This window comes from Staurois parvus, unplaced genomic scaffold (genome assembly GCF_062004578.1).
Source record: "Staurois parvus isolate SC_StPar_1 unplaced genomic scaffold, SC_StPar_1.0 ptg000011l, whole genome shotgun sequence".
Taxonomy (NCBI): domain Eukaryota; kingdom Metazoa; phylum Chordata; class Amphibia; order Anura; family Ranidae; genus Staurois; species Staurois parvus.
Window position 1 is genome coordinate 8083448 of NW_028317807.1, and position 19419 is coordinate 8102866.

A 19419-nucleotide genomic window follows, 5' to 3' on the forward strand; every position below is an offset into this window, starting at 1 on the left:
AATTGGATAGATTGTTTCTCGAACTCGCATTTTTCAGCTTTTGCATAGAGGTGGTGTTGGCGTAGTCTCTCCAGTGTCTTTTTTACATGGTCACGATGACTTTCGATGGAACAAGAAAAAACCAAGATATCATCCAGATACACGATTAAAAATAAATCCAGGTAGTACCGAAAAACATCATTTACCAGGTGTTGGAAGGTTGCTGGGGCATTGCAGAGACCAAAGGGCATTACCAGATACTCAAAGTGCCCGAATCTGGTTCGGAAGGCTGTCTTCCATTCGTCTCCCTCCCGAATTCTTACTAGATTGTAAGCACCCCTCAGATCCAACTTTGAGAAAAAGCATGCTCCTCGCAATCTTTGGAACAACTCAGGGATCAGAGGAAGAGGATAACGTTTTTTTACCGTGATTTTGTTCAAGTCCGGATAATCTATACAAGGTCTCAAAGTGCCATTCTTCTACTCCACGAAGAATATGCCGGCTCCTGCTGGTGAAGTAGATGGCCGATTAAACCCTTTTTCCAGGCTTTCATCTATATATCCCCGGAGGACCTTTAGTTCGACTTCGGACAGAGGGTAAATCCTACCGAAAGGAATTTTGGTGCCGGGCAGGAGCTCAATTGGACAATCATAAGGACGATGTGGAGGAAGGGTGTTGGCACTCTTCTTATTAAACACATCCAGGTATTTGTGGTAAACCATAGGGACAAGCTTCAGGGTTTCAGGGTCAGAATAAATACTGAGGAGAGGGGTTGTCCCACCTGTCCCTTTTGAGGGTGCAGTGACTCTGACAATATTCAGAAGGGAAAGAGATCTCTCCAGTCAACCAATTGATGGTTGGATTATGTGCTTTTAACAAAGGCATACCGAGGATAATTGGAAAAAGTGATAATGTCCAGACATAGGAATTCTTGGTGTCCCGACCGAGAATAGCAAAATATTGGCAAGGTTTCTTGTGTTATCGGACCGGAACTAATACCAGACCCGTCCACCAGATGAACTGCAAGCCTCTGTGTTTTCGTGTGGAGGGCAATCTGATTCTGAGTAGCAAAATGGGAATCCATGAAGCAGCTACAGGCACCTGAGTCAATGATGGCTGGGACCATGATTGTCCTTTCGGCCAGTTGTAGTTGCAGCTGGAAAGAGAGGTGTGTTCGGTCAGTTCCTTGAGGATGCATCATGTAGAAGCAGTTGTGCGAAGATTTGTGAGGTTTGATCGGGCAGGTAGCCACGAAATGTCTTGCTTCACCACAGTAGAGGCAGAGATTGGACTTCTGCCGACGGAGACGTTCTGCTGCGGATAACTGTGATCTCCAAAAGCTCCTTCTAGCTGGATTGGTGGGCGACTCAGACGGGGCAACATTCTTAGCTGGCCAAACTTCAGGGCATAACAGAAGTTTCCCACTGGTCCTTTCATTTAACCTTTCCCGAATCTGACGATCGATATGGATCGTTAGGTTTATCAGAGTCTCCAGTCTTGTTGGTACCCCCACTCGGGCCATCTCATCCTTGAGGGTGTCAGAAAGACCAAGGCGGAACTGATGACGGAGAGCAGACTTGTTCCACTGAGTATCAGAACTCCAGATACGGAAGTCAGTGACATAATCCTCCACAGGCCTTTGGCCTTGTTGTAGTTTACTGATCATAGCCTCTGCAGTTTGGCGCTGGAAGGGATCTGCATAAACTTGTGCCATTGCTGAAAAGAATGAATCCACAGAGGTTAGGGCCGGATCATGTGTTTCACGAAGATGGTATGCCCAGGACTGGGGTTCATTTCTAAGAAGGGTAATGACAAACCCTACTTTAGTACTTGGTGAGGAGAAGGTCCTGGGGAGCAGAGAGAAATATAACTCACAGGAGTTACGAAAAGTCCTGAACTTCCGGCAATCTCCTGTAAAGAACTCAGGCATAGGTACCCGGGGTTCGGTAGAACCGAGGTTTCAAGGAACATACTGATCTCGGTTTGAGTGGCTGTACCACAGGTTACTGTGTCTGAGAGGACATTAGAGTTGGTTTGCAGTTTGCTCTCCAGGTATTGGAAGTTTCTCTGCAGGTCATGTATTACGTTGGACAAGGATGTCACAGTTTGGCGAATGTCCCCCAGTTGTGAGGCCTCCCTTTCAGACTTCATCATTGGCTGACTGGTACTGTCACGTACCTGATGGGAGACTGAATTGACGAGGTCGGCCTCACTTGTGTCACTAATCCTGAGCCCGCTGAGGTTGGAACAGAGGGCGTCTAAGGACCAGGGGGACAAGAGCACCAGGGTTTTGCTTGCGGCTCTTGCAGATGACGACTTTGGTAAGCAGGATATCCACTAATTCGGATACTGTAGAAATAGACCAGGCAGGTACAGTGGATTGTCAGATGCACAGCAGAGCCAGGTTTGCTGTGAGATGGGAAAACAGCTCTTATTGTTTGAACACTGATTGTGTGGAAGTAAATTAATGTTTTGACTGACATTCTGCGGTTTAGCCACAAGATGTCACTGTTTTTCTAACACAGCCTCAGACTGCATAGATATTTGTATATTCATGAAGAGGTGGAGTTTACACACAGAGTTGGAGTGAACAGGAAGAGGAGACTGCAGCCATGTTTTGAACGGTGTTGAATGAAGGGGCTGTGTGAGCTGAGAATCCGATGACATCCAGGTGTGGGAGCTTCCCTCAGTAACCAGAGCTGCGGCTAAGTGAAGCTGATCATGTCCAAGACCCTGATCCTGTTCAGAGAAAGGAAGATTGCTGCCAGTAATGCTGATGAGAGCAGAGGAACAACGCAGCATAAACTGCAATATCGCAAGCTTGTTGGAGAGGCATTTGTTCTGTTCAGAGTCACCAGCAGATGCAAAGCAGACCTGGGTCAGTAAGTGTTGGGAATGCAACAGCATGTACTATAATGTACTATATACAGTATTCTGTGGTAATATCACTTGACCAGTAGATGGCACTGTACGCTAAAGGTAACTAGTTGTGTATGTGTAAAACTTGCTGGTTCTTCCTCTTTTTCTCTATCATCTCTTCAGGAAGTAATGAGTCTGTAACATGTCTGCTGTTATACAGTCTGATGAAATGTGCTCTCTATGTTTGTAATTTAAGCCACACAAGTAAAGCCTGAATTCTGCTATCACTACCAGTATCTTCTATAACACATAACCAACAGGTTATGGGCCCAGCTCCAGACACTAAAAAAAAAAGGAAAACTGCAAGCAAGTAAGTGCTGCATTTACAATCCAATTCACTGAAAGATGGCAAGTGCTTCAGATATGAAGTTTACAATAGCAAAGCTCAACAACACCAACTACCAGCTATGGAAGTTTAAGCTTGAAATGCTGTTATCCAAAGATGACTTGTGGCAGGTACTAGATACACACAGACCCAATGACAACCCGGAAGAATGGGACTGAAAAAACAGGCAAGCAAAAGCAGTCATAAGCCTGTTAGTGGAGGACGATCAACTCATTCATATAAGGAAAGAAAGCACAGCTAAAGGTATGTGGACTGCATTACAAAAGCTGCATGAACATGCAAACCTAAACAGTAAACTATATCTACTACGCAAACTGTATAAGATGAGGCTGGAAAAAGGGCAGGAAATGGGTGAACATGTAAATGCCATGCTAGAAATTGTGGACCAGCTGGGTGCAATAGGTGAAGAATTGAAAAGCAACCATGTTGTTTCGCTACTTCTGTGCAGCCTTCCAGAATCATACAGTGCCCTTATAAATGCTCTAGAAACTAGACCGGAAACTGAACTGACGCTAGAATATGTTAAGGGAAAATTAATTGATGAATACAGCAGAAGAAAGGAAAATTCGCATAGCGAAGAGAACGAGAAACCAGAGGCAGCTCTGAAGGTGCATGAAGGCATAAGACAAAGCAAAGAAACCAGGGTATGTTTTCGCTGCAAAAAGGCCGGTCACCTGAAAAAGAACTGTTCAATCTGGAAAGCTGAGCAGCGAAAGCGGGAGCTACCCACAAGAGAGAGAGCTAAAGCGGTCATGAAAGAAAATGAAAGTGCATCATGGAGTGGTGCTTTTAAAGTGACTCAGAATAGTACCTCACATGGATGGTACATTGACTCAGGGGCAACAAGTCACATGACAAGCGACGAGACATTCTTCACAGAAATTGATTTTAGTGTAAAAGATAAAGTCTTCCTAGCAAATGGGAAAAGTATTACAGCAGAAGGTAATGGTCAGGGATTTCTGAACTGCAAAACGCCATCAGGGGGCAAGCAGAGCATCCTTGTAAAGAATGTTCTATATGTTCCAAGCCTAGAAGAAAGCCTCCTATCAGTTAAAACCCTTGCAAGCAATGGACTCACTGTCCAGTTCAGAGGTAATGAATGCACAATTCAAAATGGAAAGCAAATTTTAGCAAGAGGAAGATTAAATGAACATCTGTACAAACTCATCACTGAAAGTGAGAAGGCTAATGCGGCAACTCATAACCCACATGACAAGTGCATCCACCTGTGGCATAGAAGATTGGGGCATCGAAACCCAGAAGCTATAAAGGACTTTGCAAAGAGAGGTCTATCAGAAGACATGAAAATATTGCCTTGCCACACACTCAGCAAGTGCATGTGTTGCATCAAAGCAAAGACCACCCGAACCTCTCTTCCACAGACCAGTCAGAGTAAAACCATTAAACCCATGGAACTGATACACAGTGATGTGTGCGGACCAATGAAAACCATCACACCTGGCGGGAACAGATATTTACTGACTTTCATCGATGATTATTCCCGGTACACAATAACGTATCTAATGAAGCACAAAAGTGAGACATTAGAAAAATTTCAAGAGTTTGTAGCTATGACAAGCAACAAGTTTCAAAGGAAACTGGAATAATACGCACTGACAATGGAGGGGAATATATGAATAAAGAGATGGAATCATACCTAAAGAAACAAGGTATTATACACCAAACAACCGTACCATACACTCCTGAGCAAAACGGTGTAGCGGAAAGAAAGAATCGCACTCTTGTAGAAATGACAAGATGTATGATTACGGACGCTGGCTTACCTAACAAATACTGGGGAGAAGCAATAATGACTGCAACATACCTACAAAACAGGCTCCCATCAAAAGCTATTGAGAGTACACCATATGAAATGTGGAATGGATCAAAACCTAACGTAGGACATATCAGAGTATTTGGCTGTAAAGCATATGCCCACATTCCAAGTCAGAAACGCTCCAAGTTGGAGAACAAAGCCATAGAAGGCATTCTGGTTGGCTACAGTGAGCAGAGTAAGGGATATAGAATCCTTTGTCCAAAGACCAACAAGGTCACAGTAAGCCGCAGTGTTTATTTTGATGAAAGTGAAGCACCAGATAATACAATTCTTGAAAAATGTGGAGAGGATTTACACACTGAATCGGCAAGAGACACTGACCCATGCGAAGCAGGACAAGAGCCAGAACAAGAAGTGGAACTTACAATCAACGATCCAATAGAACCCACTGAACAACAAGAAATCAGAAGATCCTCACGAATGACAAAAGGGATACCACCCCGCAGGTTATCATACGCTGCTAAAACACATCAAACACAGGAGCCAACATCCTGGGAAGACATAGAAACTTTGCCGAGAAGGGAAGCCGATCAGTGGAGAAAAGCAGCTGAAGAAGAAAAAAAATCACTTCAAGAAAATAAAACTTGGTCACTAACAGAACTCCCTCCTGGTCGCAAAACCATCGGAAGCAAATGGACTTTTAAAGTGAAATATGATGCAGAAGGAAACATCCATAGATACAAAGCAAGATTAGTTGCCAAGGGATACTCCCAAAAATTTGGAGAAGATTACGATGAGACATTTGCTCCAGTTGTGAAACATTCTACCATAAGGACACTCCTTAATATTGCTGCCGGAAAGGGAATGCAAGTAAAGCATCTAGATGTCAAAACTGCCTTTTTGTATGGAGACATCAAGGAGGATCTGTACATGGAACAGCCACCAGGCTTTGAGAAAGAAAAGAACCTTGTATGCAAACTGCAAAAGAGCATCTACGGGCTCAAGCAAGCGGCGAGAGCATGGAATGAAAAAGTGAACGAAATACTCAGAAAAGAAGGGTTCTCAAAAAGTAAAGCAGATCCATGTCTGTATTCAAAGAATCAAGAGAACAAATGGACATACATCCTAATATACGTCGATGACATCTTGACGTGTTTTGAACAAGAAGGGGACTATGACCAAATAGTTCACAAACTGAAACAAAATTTTGAAATTAAAGAGTTGGGGAACATTACTCACTACCTAGGAATTCAAATAGAGCAGGAAGAGGATGGAAGCTATCTTCTTAACCAAAGTCAGAATATTACAGAAATGTTAGAACAGTTTCAAATGCAAGATGCAAAGGAAGTGAAAACACCAATGGAACCAGATTATCCAAAAACAAGGGAACGTTATTGTTTTCTACAAAAGAGACTAAATGTCATATAATTATGCACATGCCGTTGAGAAGGGGTGTTGGGAATGCAACAGCATGTACTATAATGTACTATATACAGTATTCTGTGGTAATATCACTTGACCAGTAGATGGCACTGTACGCTAAAGGTTACTAGTTGTGTATGTGTAAAACTTGCTGGTTCTTCCTCTTTTTCTCTATCATCTCTTCAGGAAGTAATGAGTCTGTAACATGTCTGCTGTTATACAGTCTGATGAAATGTGCTCTCTATGTTTGTAACTTAAGCCACACAAGTAAAGCCTTAATTCTGCTATCACTACCAGTGTCTTTTATAACACATAACCAACAGTAAGATCCTGCACGCACCTCATTTCAGTGTTGGCGCCTATAGACTGAGTCCAGGCCTATAGTTAGTTAGTTAGGGTCTCTGTTTGTGTCAGGCCACAAGTGTTTTTACCGATTATTGGAAGGACTCCACAACTTAAAGTGACATTTCACATTGGAGAGCTGAAAAAATCCTACAAACTCAAGCCAGACTGGCGTTTTGCTCAGAAGGAATACTCAGGCACGTGTTACAGGAGCAGTTATGGGAGGGGGAATACTGTAGATTTGTGTAAGATTGTAAGCTGTTGTGCTGCCCCGCAGGCTAGCCCATACCATACACCCATACATTGATTCCTGCTCTCTTAGGGTAATAACGGGTAAGGTGTGGCAGCTTAATGGTGCCCGCCAGAAGGTAAATTACTACACTTTCTACCTTCATCCATCAGGAGGCGCCGTGCTGTGCAGCACAAGGGTCTCAGCCTTTGGGCTGGGTGTATGTAAATTTATTGTATGTTCCCAGCATTTGTGGTTGTGTTTATTTGCCACATCTAAGTAAAATTCTGTTGTGGAAAAAGCTGGTGTTGGGGTTGCTTTCCTCGTTCGTGACTTCACTGTATCTTGGGGAGCCCACCCCGGTACACGGCTTACATTGCAGCCAGGACACAGGACTGGAGCGGAGTCGTAGGTTAGCCAGGGTCATAACAGTCGGACAGCACGGTACAGGATCAGGAAGAGAATGCCAAAGTCAGGAACAGAGCGAAGTCAGGAACCGGGGGGGGGGCAGAAGAGAACTCAGAGTCGGGTCAGGAACACAGGAACAAGCTGGGTCAGCACCAAAGGAATCGCAAAGGAAACAAGCAGCACACTGGGGAAGCTGAAGACCAGTCAGCACTGAATCAGCACCGAGGTGCTCTTTAAATAGCCCGCCCAGCGCCGACAGGTGCACCTGGGTCCAAGTGCCTGCCCGGTGTCGTCATTGGTGACAGGCACGCCTGGGTCCTAGTGCCCGCCTTCCTGTATGCCTTGTCGAGAGCTTCATGCACTGCGGCGATCTTCTTGTTCCCTGATACTGCTGTTCCAATCAACTGCAACAGTAGAGTGCCACACAAACATATGTAATAAAGGGCTGGGTGCTGGTGACATAATTGACTTATGGTCACATTGCCATATCGGGAAAATGTAATTGAACAAATATGGGTAAGTAGCCATATTAAAGTAGAAGTCTTGGGCTAATACGATGTAAGCTTAAAGCCGCTCCCATGCCCATTCTAAGCTGTATACTAACTATCCTGTAAAATAAAATGTGTATGCGTATCTAATCTAATGGCGCTCCAGTCCTGTCATGTGATTTGGCTCCCAATGCTGGCTTCAGGGGAGAGGGGACAGAGGGGGTGAAATATCACCCAAACCGTCCTCTCCACTCCTCCCATGACCTTCTGCTCTCTAGCTCCCTTGTCTCCTCCTCCAATGCTCGTCTTTAGGACTTCTCCAGAGCTTCCCCCGTCCTCTGGAACTCTCTACCCCAATCTATCAGACTATCGCCTACTCTGTCAACTTTTAGGCGATCTCTGAAAACCTATCTCTTTAGGGAAGCCTATCCTGCCTTCAAGCTAATAACGGAATCTTCTACTCCTTCTACCAGTCCATCCCCCACAATTATTACCTTTTGTACCACCAGTCCCTTCCTCTTAGATTATAAACTCCAAGGAGCAGGGCCCTCCTAACCCTCTTGTATTGAACTGTATTGTTGCTGTATTGTCTCCCTTTATTTTGTAAAGCGCTGAGCAAACTGTTAGCGCTATATAAATCCTGTATAATAATAATAATAATAATAAGGACAACAGATGCTCCATAGTAAGCCAATGGATCACATCACTGTCCAGGCTCTGCAGCTGATTTCCCTGCTCTCTCCTCTCCCCTGAAGCCGGCCCTCGGGTGAGATAATGTGACTGGATTGAAGCACCCTTAGATTAGATAAGGATACACCTCTTTCCTTTACAGGACAGGCAGGCCGTAGACGGGCCGTTTATTGGCCAAATTTTCAGCCGATAAACAAAACATCGGTCGACCCCGTTGCCCATGCTGCTACACATGTCCACGAAAAATGGCAGTTTTTTGCGGATTTTCCAGCATGACCAATAAAAATAAATGAGGAGATCCGCAAAAAACGGCCCCACTAATGGCGTAATTATCAGCCGATTTTTCGTGCGGACGAAAAATCGGCCGATAAACAACCCATCTATGGCCTGCATTAGTTAGTATAGGGCTTACAATGGGGGTGGGGGCAGGTTTACTTCTACTTTAAGTCAATAATGTCACCAACATCCCTGGCCCTTTGTTATGTGCAGCTGCAGAGCGGAGATTCCATGGCTCCAACTTATTGGGTCAGCAGCTTGCTATCACATCATAGATTCTCGTGGGTTCGGGATGTAGTTAGTTTGTCCTAAAGCCTTATTTCATTGCTACTACAGATTAGTGCCTTAGAAAGTACAGAACTCAGACGAGAGCTAAGTAAATACCATTTTCCGAAATGAATCAGTCAGTGGCAACCAGGGGCGGACTGACCATTTGGAAACTCGGGTCAGTAGGGGGCCCCATGAGATGCCCCTGGTACCTTTTTCATAGGCTTTTTTGAGTTTGGGCAAGGACACAGGGGCCCCTTAATCCCCTATTGCCTGGGGGCCCCATGAGTTGTCAGTCCGTCCCTGGTGGCAACCTACATTCTATCACAGGTGGATTTTAAAATGATCCTATATTTCCATCACTATTAATTCAGTGAATTGCTAATGATAACTGTGGGACAGATTCTAACTTATTAGCAGTTTCAATAAATACCTTTGCTTTGTGCTTTGGTGGTTCATTGTAGTGCTTAGGTGATGCTGTTCTTTCTACTAAATTTGTTGGAATCTGGAGGGATGAGGAGTCAGAATCATCCATCTCTGAAACATAAACATTGAATATTTCTTAGAAATTCACTACAAACTGACATGGAAATATAACATTCATGAAAGCCCAACCCCAGCCTATTGTTTTTGTACACAGTATTGTATTGCTGTTTGTGTACTGAGGCAAGTCCCCTTTGCATCCTATTACACCCGAACACCTGGACACACGGGTTAATTTACTAAAACTGGTACAGTCAGAATCTGGTGCAGCTGTGCATTAGGCTCCATGCACACGGGGCATTTTGATACCGCTGGTAACGTTAGCTGTGTAAAGTCACGTTAAAAACTTGAGTTTTTCAGCTTTTTTTAGCATTTTTTGCATTAGTCTTTAGCAATGTTTTTCTGCAATTAGTGGCGTTTTCCTGCTTTTTCCGCTTTTGTAGTTTTTAGCATTTTTTTACCCAAAAAAAGTTTTTTTCTGGTCAAAAAAAGTCCAAAAACGCTGGTTTGCAGTGTTTTAACGTGTTTTGCCACGTTTTGTCAGTGTTACAGCTTTTTTACAGCTAAAAAACTCCTCTAGAAACCCACTAGTTCTGGGTTATTTTTCCAGCCAAAAAATGTTGATTACAGTCTATGTGTGCATTGACACGTAGGATAACATGCTTGGGGGTTTAGTGGCTGTAGAAAAAAAATGTCAAAAGCCAAAAACAGCAGCTGTAAAAACGTCAAGTGTGCATGAGGGCTTATAGTCAATCAGGTTCTAACTTCAGCTTGTTCAATCAGTCAACCACTTGCCAACCGTCTAAAGCTCCATGTACACAGGACATTTGGAAAAAACTTCTGAATGATGGAAACTGACTGCTGGAAAATGTAGGTTAAAACACGTCTGTTTAGCCGCGTTTGCATACCGCATTTATGCGCATTTATGAGTGTTTGCATTCAGAAGCATTTTTTAAAGATATCCTCAGGAAATCTTCCAAAATGCACTGAAAACAGTACAAAATTAACTATTTCAGACATTTTGAGAGAAATAGAGAGAGCAGAAGCAGAGAAAGCAGTATGTGTTGAGATTAGCTGTCCTTGTGTTTGGATGTATTCCAGCTCATTTCTGTGCAGAATTTATTGCAGCAGTGTCAAACATATTTTCTTTCATGTGAAACTTCAAAGTATGGTGTACCAGGTCAATTTGAGTACTGGGAAAACGCTTTGCATGCATTTTTCATGATGAAAAAAGGCTCTGGACAGCATCTGGAAATGGAAAAATTTTCCAAATGCAAACGCTTATAAACGCGGTTAGCCGCATTTACAAGTGTTTGGCGTTTGAACCGCTGATAAAATATACTCCTGACCGCAAGTTTGGTGCTTTCCAAAAAACGACTGTAAACTCAACTGATTGTAAACGACATAGTGTACATGAACACATAGGAAAACATTAGGGAGAGTTCAGGGGCTGCTGAAAAAAACACAGAAAAGCTCCTAAACGTGAGTTTATCAGCTGCAGTGTACATGGAGCCTAACTGGAAAAATACATCATGTTTTTATACTGGAATACTGAGGTTATGGCTGGTTAAAATTTTCAGCAGCCCTTCCTCTTTCTGATAAAAGTGATCCGAAGCCCGGGAACTGATGCGGCGGTTGTGGCGGCTGGCCATAGAGATTAGCAGAAGAAAGATGGCCTCTGCCCATCTCTATGACCTAGGAGGCTGGGAGCAACGTCATGACATCACTTCAGGTTCACAACCAATGTACACAAGGCCATTTTGTTTGGAAAGCATTAGACCAATGTTTTTGTTTTTTTTATCTGATGCTTTCCATTGTAGAGGAGAGATGTGAGGTCTCTCCATAAGGAGGACCTGTCATGCTTTATTGTTATCACAAAGGATGTTTACATTTTTTGTGACAGCAATAAAAGTTCTAAAAAAAAATTAAAATGGACAGTCTAAAAAAAAAAAAAGTAATAAAATATATAATAATATTAAACAAAGCACCGTTCCCCTGTGCGCAGTAGTGAACACATACATAGGTCACGCCCACATATGTAAACGGGTTTCGCACTACATATGTGAGATATCGCCATGAAAATTATAGTTATAGCAATAGTTCTAGCATACCACCTCTGTAATTCTAAACTGGTAACAATTTTGAAAGTGTTGCAAATGGAGATTTTTAAGTACCCTACTCTGGCGCCATTCCACGAGAGTATGCAATTTTAAAGTATGACATGCTAGGTATCTATTTACTCGGTGTAACATCATATTTTCATATTTTACAAAAAAATGTGCTAAATATTGTTTTTTTAAAATTCATTAAAGTGTATTTTTTCCCAAAAAACTGTTTAAAAAAACACTGTGCAAATACCGTGTAACACAAAAAAAAGATCGCCATTTTATTCTCTAGGGCTTCTGCTACATATATATAATATGTAGGGGTTCTAAGTCATTTTCTAGCAAAAAAATACTGATTTTTACACAAGAAGTGTCCTGTAGGCCTGGTCATGTTGTAAACCTCAAACATGAAATATGACAAAAGCATATCCTTCTATAGTAGGGTTTTTTTTACTAAAACTGGATAGTACAAAATCTGGTGCAGCACAGAAACCAATCAGCTTCCAGATTTTATTGCCAAAGCTTAATTGAACAAGCTGAAGTTAGAAGCTGATTAGATACCATGCACAGCTGCACCCGATTCTAAGTGTTCCAGTAATGCAGGCCATAGATGGGTCAAAAATTGGCAGATTTTTGCACCGTTAATGGGTTAATTGGTCGGCCATTTTTCAGATTTTGTCAGATTTTTTTGATCAGTAAAGTCGGAAAAAAATCGGCCGATTTTTCTGATTGGCCGATTTTCGTGGCAATGATGGGAAAATCGGCCGATCTTTTTACCAATAAAAAATCTGCGCATGAGCCATGACCTGCAAGAAAAAGAAAAAAAAGAAGAAGAAAAAAGAAGAAGAGGAAGAAGAGAGAAGAATTCCAGTCCCCTATTATATTTGACATGAAAAAGTATTGCGGTTGCAACAATGCATCTATTTGTATCCGAAAAACCCCCATCTGTATCCAAAATGGATACAAATAGATACAATGTTGCAACCGCAATACTTTTTAATGTCAAATATAATAGCAGGGCTCTCTGCAGGGACAGAAGTAATTAAATGTCGGCCGTAGACGGGAAGAAAATCGGCCGTTTTTTTTTTTACTGTTGGTGGTAACGTCGGCCTATTGAATGACCGATTTTTTGTTTTTTTGTTAAAAAAACGGGCGGTTTTCTCCCTGTCTATGGCCTGCATAAATCACCCCCAGTGTGTACTTGTCTTTGACTTGTTTTCCTGACACCAAGAGGAACATGGTGAAAGGGGAGGGAACTCCAGCAGACTGACAGCCTCAGCTCTGTTCCTGTGTGCTGTGTGAAGGAGGTGTGTCCCTTCCCACCAATCAGCTGTCAGAGCTCTCCTCATTGAGCTCTGCCAAGTGTACCTTCAGCTCTCCGCTCCCTTTTTTCTGATAGCTCACACAAGTTTTAAAAAATGTTGGACTTTGAACGGATGTAGAGAAGAGAAGACTGCAGATAGACAGGTACAATTTATGTAGGAGGATTTTTTTCATCTCTGTGTATAGGTATATGTAAGGATTTACAACCACTTTAAGCTTTGACAAAACATCTGGAAGCTGATTGGTTTGTATGCAGAGCTGCACCAGAGTTTGTACTCTCCAGTTTTAGTAAATCAACTCCACAAGGTGTCTCTGGGACAGGAAGTTAGGGGAAATCTAAATTCTAGCTGTGTCACACTCCACTAAAAAGACATATTTAGGGCCCTTTTACATTTGTCTGTTGATTAAATGTATCTTTGAAATAGGTTTGCACTGTAGAAAAACACGTATACATGCAAATGGAAAGCACACATTAATAAATTCCATTAATTCCATGTACGTACAATGTACAGTAAGTTGTCCTCTGCCTATAAGTGTCTAATATTGGTTGGAGAGATTTTTTTTCTTATTTCATGCCTTGGGTACAGGGCACAGTGAAATCTCCCCAAAAGGGGTACAGACAGAAATAAAAACCTAACAAGGGTTCTGATATTTCCTTGCTGTATCCAAAACAAAAAAGTTTTGGCTGAAATTTGGCTTTAATAGAGGAAAAAACCCCCCACAAGTTTGTTGCACATTGTATAAGCAGCAGAGGTAACATTACAGCTCTACAACTAGCAGATTATCAAATGCAACAGTGAAAATGTCATACAAATCATCTTTACTGTATGTAAAAATATAGTTGTTGTTTACATAATTTCATTTTATGACAAACAATAAAATACATAGATTTTTTTAAAATATTTGTTCTGGTTTCTAAAAACCAGGCATAAAAAATGCCCTTACTGCCCACAGAAGCCAATTTAATTTGGGCCCTCATATCCAGTCTGAGCTAGAAAATTAAGGCAGGGAAGATGTTGTTGCCGTAATTGTTTACTAGTCGTATTAGACCAGCTAGTATAATGTTCCAGGTATTTAAAATTAGCATTTAAACTATGTACTTGGCATATTGTCCCTGTGCCTGGAAGGGTTCCCATTAATGCTGTTTTCCCCCCATAATTTAACAGCATGCTAAAAATCAAATTGTTCTCTGTTCACAAATATGAAACATATACAAATATATAGTTACATAGTTAATCTGGTTGAAAAAAGACAAAAGTCTATCCAGTTCAATCATAGGAAAAAAAAAGTTATCCTATACCCACAGTTGATCCAGAGGAAGGCAAAAAAACCCAGCAAAGCATGATCCAATTTGCTCCTGCTGGGAAAAAAATTCCTTCCTGATCCCCCAAGAGGCAATCGGATATTCCCTGGATCAACTTTACCTATAAATGTTAGTATCCAGTTATATTCTGTGTTTCTAAGAAACAATCCAGGCCTTTTTTAAAGCAATCAACTGAGCTGGCCAGAACTAACTCTTGAGGGAGTCTATTCCACATTCTCACAGCTCTCACTGTGAAGAAACCTTTCCGTGTTTGGAGATTAAATTTCTTTTCTTCCAGATGTAAAGAGTGCCCCCTTGTCCTCTGTGATGACCTCAGGGTGAATAGCTCTACACAGAGTTCACTAAATGAACCACTGATGTATTTATACATGTTGATCATAGCCCCCCTTAATCTCCTCTTCTCAAGAGAGCATAAATTTAGTTCCTCTAATCTTTCCTCATAGCTGGGCTCCTCCATGCCTCGTATCAGTTTGGTTGCCCTTCTCTGTACTTTCTCCAGTTCCCCAATGTTCTTTTTGTGAATTGGTGCCCAAAACTGAACTGCATATTCCAAATGAGTTATTACCAATGATTTGTACATGGGTACTATGATATCTCTCTCTCTCTCTGGAGTCTATCCTCTCTTTTAATACAAGAGAAGACTTTGCTCGCTTTAGAAACCGCAGCTTGGCATTGCATGCCATTATTAAGCTTGTGATCTACCAGAACTCCCAGATTCTTCTCCACCATTGATTTCCCCTAGTTCTACCCCCCCTCCCCAGTATGTATGATGCATGCATATTCTTAGCCCCCAAGTGCATCACCTTACATTTATCACATTAAACCTCATTTGCCACATAGTTGCCCAATTACACAGTGCATTGAGGTCAGCTTGTAAATTGGAGACATCCTGTAAGGACGTTATTCACCTGCAGAGCTTGGTGTCATCTGCAAACACTGAAATGGGAGTCTTAATCTCAGACCCTATATCGCTTATAAATATATTAAAAAGTAAGGGTCCCAACACTGAACCTTGGGGTACACCACTGACAACCCTAGACCATTCAGAGTATGACTCATTAACCACTACTCTTTGAATATGATCTATTAGCCAGTTTTCTATTCATTTACATTTGGATTTTTCCAAGCCCATAGACTTTACCTTACACATTAGCCGTGTGTGGGGAACTGTGTCAAACGCTTTTGCAAAATCCAAGTATACCACGTCCACCGCCACCCCTCTGTCCAAGGTTTTGCTCACCCCCTCATAAAAAGAAATCAGATTTGTTTGACAACTTCTGTCTTTCATGAATCCATGCTGTCTGTTGCTTAAAATATTTTTTTCCAGCAAGAACTCATCTATGTGGTCTTTTATTAAACTCTCCAATATCTTCCCAACTATAGAACAGATCTATAATTACTTGGTAAAGATTTTGACCCCTTTTTAAATATTAGCACCACATTGGCCTTACACCAATCCAGTAGTACTATGCCAGTCATTAAAGAGTCCCTAAAAATTTGAAACAATGGCTTTGAAATGACAGAGCTCAATTCTTTAAGGACCCGTGGGTGTAAGCCATCCGGTCCAGGTGCTTTATTCACCTTTATACTGTCTAAATATTTTTGGATCATATCAATTGTGAGCCAATGTGGATCATCTGGAGCTGTGTCAATACCATGCCCATTATGGACAAGAGCTTGCCCATGCTCCTTTGTATACACAGAGCTGAAGAAGGTATTAAATAAATTTGCCTTCTCTTTGTCCCCAGTCACCCACTCTAGATTATTTTGTAAAGGGCCTACATGCTCGGACCGAACCTTTTTACTATTAATATATTTGAAGAATTTTTTGGGTTGGTCCTGCTATCTTTTGCAATCTGTCGTTCGTTTTCAATTTTAGTGGCCTTTATTTCCTTTATGCATATTCTGTTATTTTCTTTGTATTGTTTAAACGATGATAGTGTTCCTTCATTTATATACTGAATAAAAGCTCTTTTCTTATTATCTATAGCCACATAGGTTTGATTTTTAGCCTTTTAAACTTGTTGCCCATGGGAATATATTTTGCAGCGTGTTCACATACAGTCTTTTTGAAGAACTCCCATTTCTGTGTTGTGTTCATCGATGCCAATATTCCCTCCCATTCTAAGTCTTGGAGAGCAGCTCTCAGCCTTGGAAAATTAGCTCTCTTGAAATTGAGCGGTTTTATTTTTCCTGTAGGTGCTCGCTGTTTACAGCTAACAATAAATGAAATCATGTTATGGTCACTGCTGCCCAGATGTTCTTTTATAGGGACATTCATAATAAGCTCTGCATGGTTTGAGATTACCAGGTCCAGCAGAGCATCATTCCTAGTAGGGACCTCTATGAACTGTACCATTAAATTGTCCTGTATTAGGTTTAAAAAATGTTGCCCTTTAACTGTTCCTGCAGTACCATTATTCCAGTCAATTTCTGGGTAGTTAAAACCCTCCATTATTATCACTGTTCCAGTTCTTGCAGTCCTTTTGATCTGTGCAAGGACCAGAGTTTCCACCTCCTCATTAACACTGGGAGGCCTATAACAAAATCCAATGATATAATAAATTTAGAACCCTGCTAAAATGAGCACACAAGGGAGAGGTATGATATACATTGTTGCTTGACTGTCTGTAACAGAAACTGCATACAGATATTTCAGGCTCATCATAGAAGTTACTGGCAGGGGTGTATTTACCACAAGGCAAACAAAGCATTTGCCTAGGGTGGCATTTTTCAGGGGGGCAGCAGCATTTTTCAGGGACAGCGCCATCCCCCGAAAGAAGGACAGGAAGAAGGGGGACACACAACACGGGGACCAGGTGGGATCTGAGAGAGATTGCAGGCTGTTTGATGGTGTATGCAGAGCCTGACTCTTGTTCCCAGGGATGTCCGGAGCTGTGAAGGTGAGTGTTTTATCTCGGGGTAGGGGGTTTGCCAATGTATGGGGGGTGGTGGTAGTGGAAGGCTCTCTTCGGTGAGGGTGGGGGGCTGGGGTGTTGTTGGTCAATGTCAGGCTCTCTTCGTGGGGGAGGGGGGTGTTGGTCAGTGTCAGGGTCTCTCCATGGGGGGAGGGGAATTTTTGTGTTGCCTAGGGCAGTACAGAACCTAAATATACCACTGGTTACTGGGGATGATTTACTAAAGCTGGTGCACTCAAAATTTGGTGGAGCTGTGCATGGTAGCCAATCATCTTCTAACTTCAGTTTGTTTAATTAGGCTTTGGCAATAAAACCTTGAAGATGATTGGTTTCTATGCAGAGTTGCACCAGATTTTGCACTCTTAAGGTTTAGTAAATACCCCCATGATCTCATATACTGCACTGATGATGGCCAAAAAAGCCTGAAACGGCTGTATGCAGTTTGAAATAATGAATGGCTCTACAATATTAGCCTACATTTACACTGTATATGGTTCTGGATGTACACCTAGATATTGAGACATAGATCATTCTGCACAATCTCCTGAAATGAGAAATAACTCTCCTATTTTTAGGATATGTGATAGAGTGAGGCATTATTATTGCTATTCTTATAATACAGGATTTATATAGTGCCAAACAGTTTGTGCCGCATTTTACAACATGAAGACAGACAGTACAGTTACAATACAATAAAATACAAGTAGAATCAGAGGGCCCTGTTCGTTAGAGCTTACAATCTAAGAGGGAGGGTAACTGATACAAAAGGTAATAACTGTGGGGGATGAGCTGATGGAGAAGATGAAAAGACAGTTTATAAGTTAGAAGCAGGATAAGCTTCTCTAAAGAGATGGGTTTTGAGGCATTACCTAAAGGTGGATAGAATAGGAGATAGTCAGACAGACATGAGGGCATAAGATGGTGTATATGGAGGTTTCCTGTTTTTTTTTTCTCTGTTGGTTGAACTAGGTGAGCTTATGCCTTTTTTCAACCTATGTAATGTAACTTCAGTATGAGAATACCTTCTGTTTTAAGAAGTCTTTACTATGCAGCTCAAGCCAAAAATCCATTTACTGTATACATACTGTAGGGTTCACTTTGAGCCACTAGGGGGAGTGATCACACTGCATAGCAGATTTCACACTGTACAGTGGCCTCCAACTTCTCTGGTTATATATAATGAGAATATTTCAGTGACAGGTTATTGCCACGTTTCCAATAACAAAGAATTTTCTTCATTAACAGGAATGATCATGAAAAATATTTATCTCCAATATTAATATTAGACTGTAAGCTTCTTTTGAGGTGGATGATTTTGAATGGTTCCGTATTCCATGGAATGAACATGTAGGCTGGATAGAGACACAGCACATAATAGAGCAATTTAACAAAAGTTCTTGTGTAAAGCAGAAGGTATTCACGTGTCTCATTCACATATAGGAGGATTATTTCAAATTTTGTGACGGTGTGCTTAACCATGCAAATAATTGCTTTATGGCCCATCAGCCAGATGCACATTCAGAACTGCATACAACTGTTTCAGGCTTTTTGGTCATCATCAGTGCAGTACATGTTAACCTTTTTATCTTTGGAACAGGGCTTGGGACCCAATGAGGAATGAGAGTACACACACACACATACATACATATATATATATATATACATACATATATATATATATATACACACACACACCTTTCATCCTCTGGAAATCTCTGCCCCAATTTATCAGACTATTGCCTACTTTATTCACTTTTAGGCGATCTCTGAAAACATATATCTCTTCAGGGAAGCCTATCCTGCCCTCAGCTAACAATGGAATCTTCTATTCCTCCAACCAGTCCATCCCCCACAGTTATTACCTTTTGTACCACTAGCCCCTCCCTCTTAGATTGTAAGCTCCAAAGAGCAGGGCCCTCCTAACCCTCTTGTATTGAACTGTATTGTTGCTGTATTGTCTCCCGTTATATTGTAAAGCGCTGAGCAAACTGTTGGCGCTATATAAATCCTGTATAATAATAATAATATTATATATATATATGTGTGTGTGTGTATATTATATTACAGGTACTTATATAGCACTGTCAATTTACGCAGCACTTTACATATATATTGCGCATTCA

The 19419-nt window shown here is 41.6% G+C and overlaps 1 protein-coding gene across 1 annotated transcript in view; it reads right to left on the bottom strand.

The window, feature by feature from the left end:
* Positions 1–19419, bottom strand: part of KIAA2012 (KIAA2012 ortholog) — a 276256-nt gene that overhangs the window by 88122 nt on the left and 168715 nt on the right. Inside the window, exon 13 of the mRNA XM_089670508.1 lies at positions 9577–9680. Within this exon, the coding sequence (XP_089526634.1) occupies positions 9577–9680 (104 nt within the window). The remainder of the gene's footprint in view (positions 1–9576; positions 9681–19419) is intronic.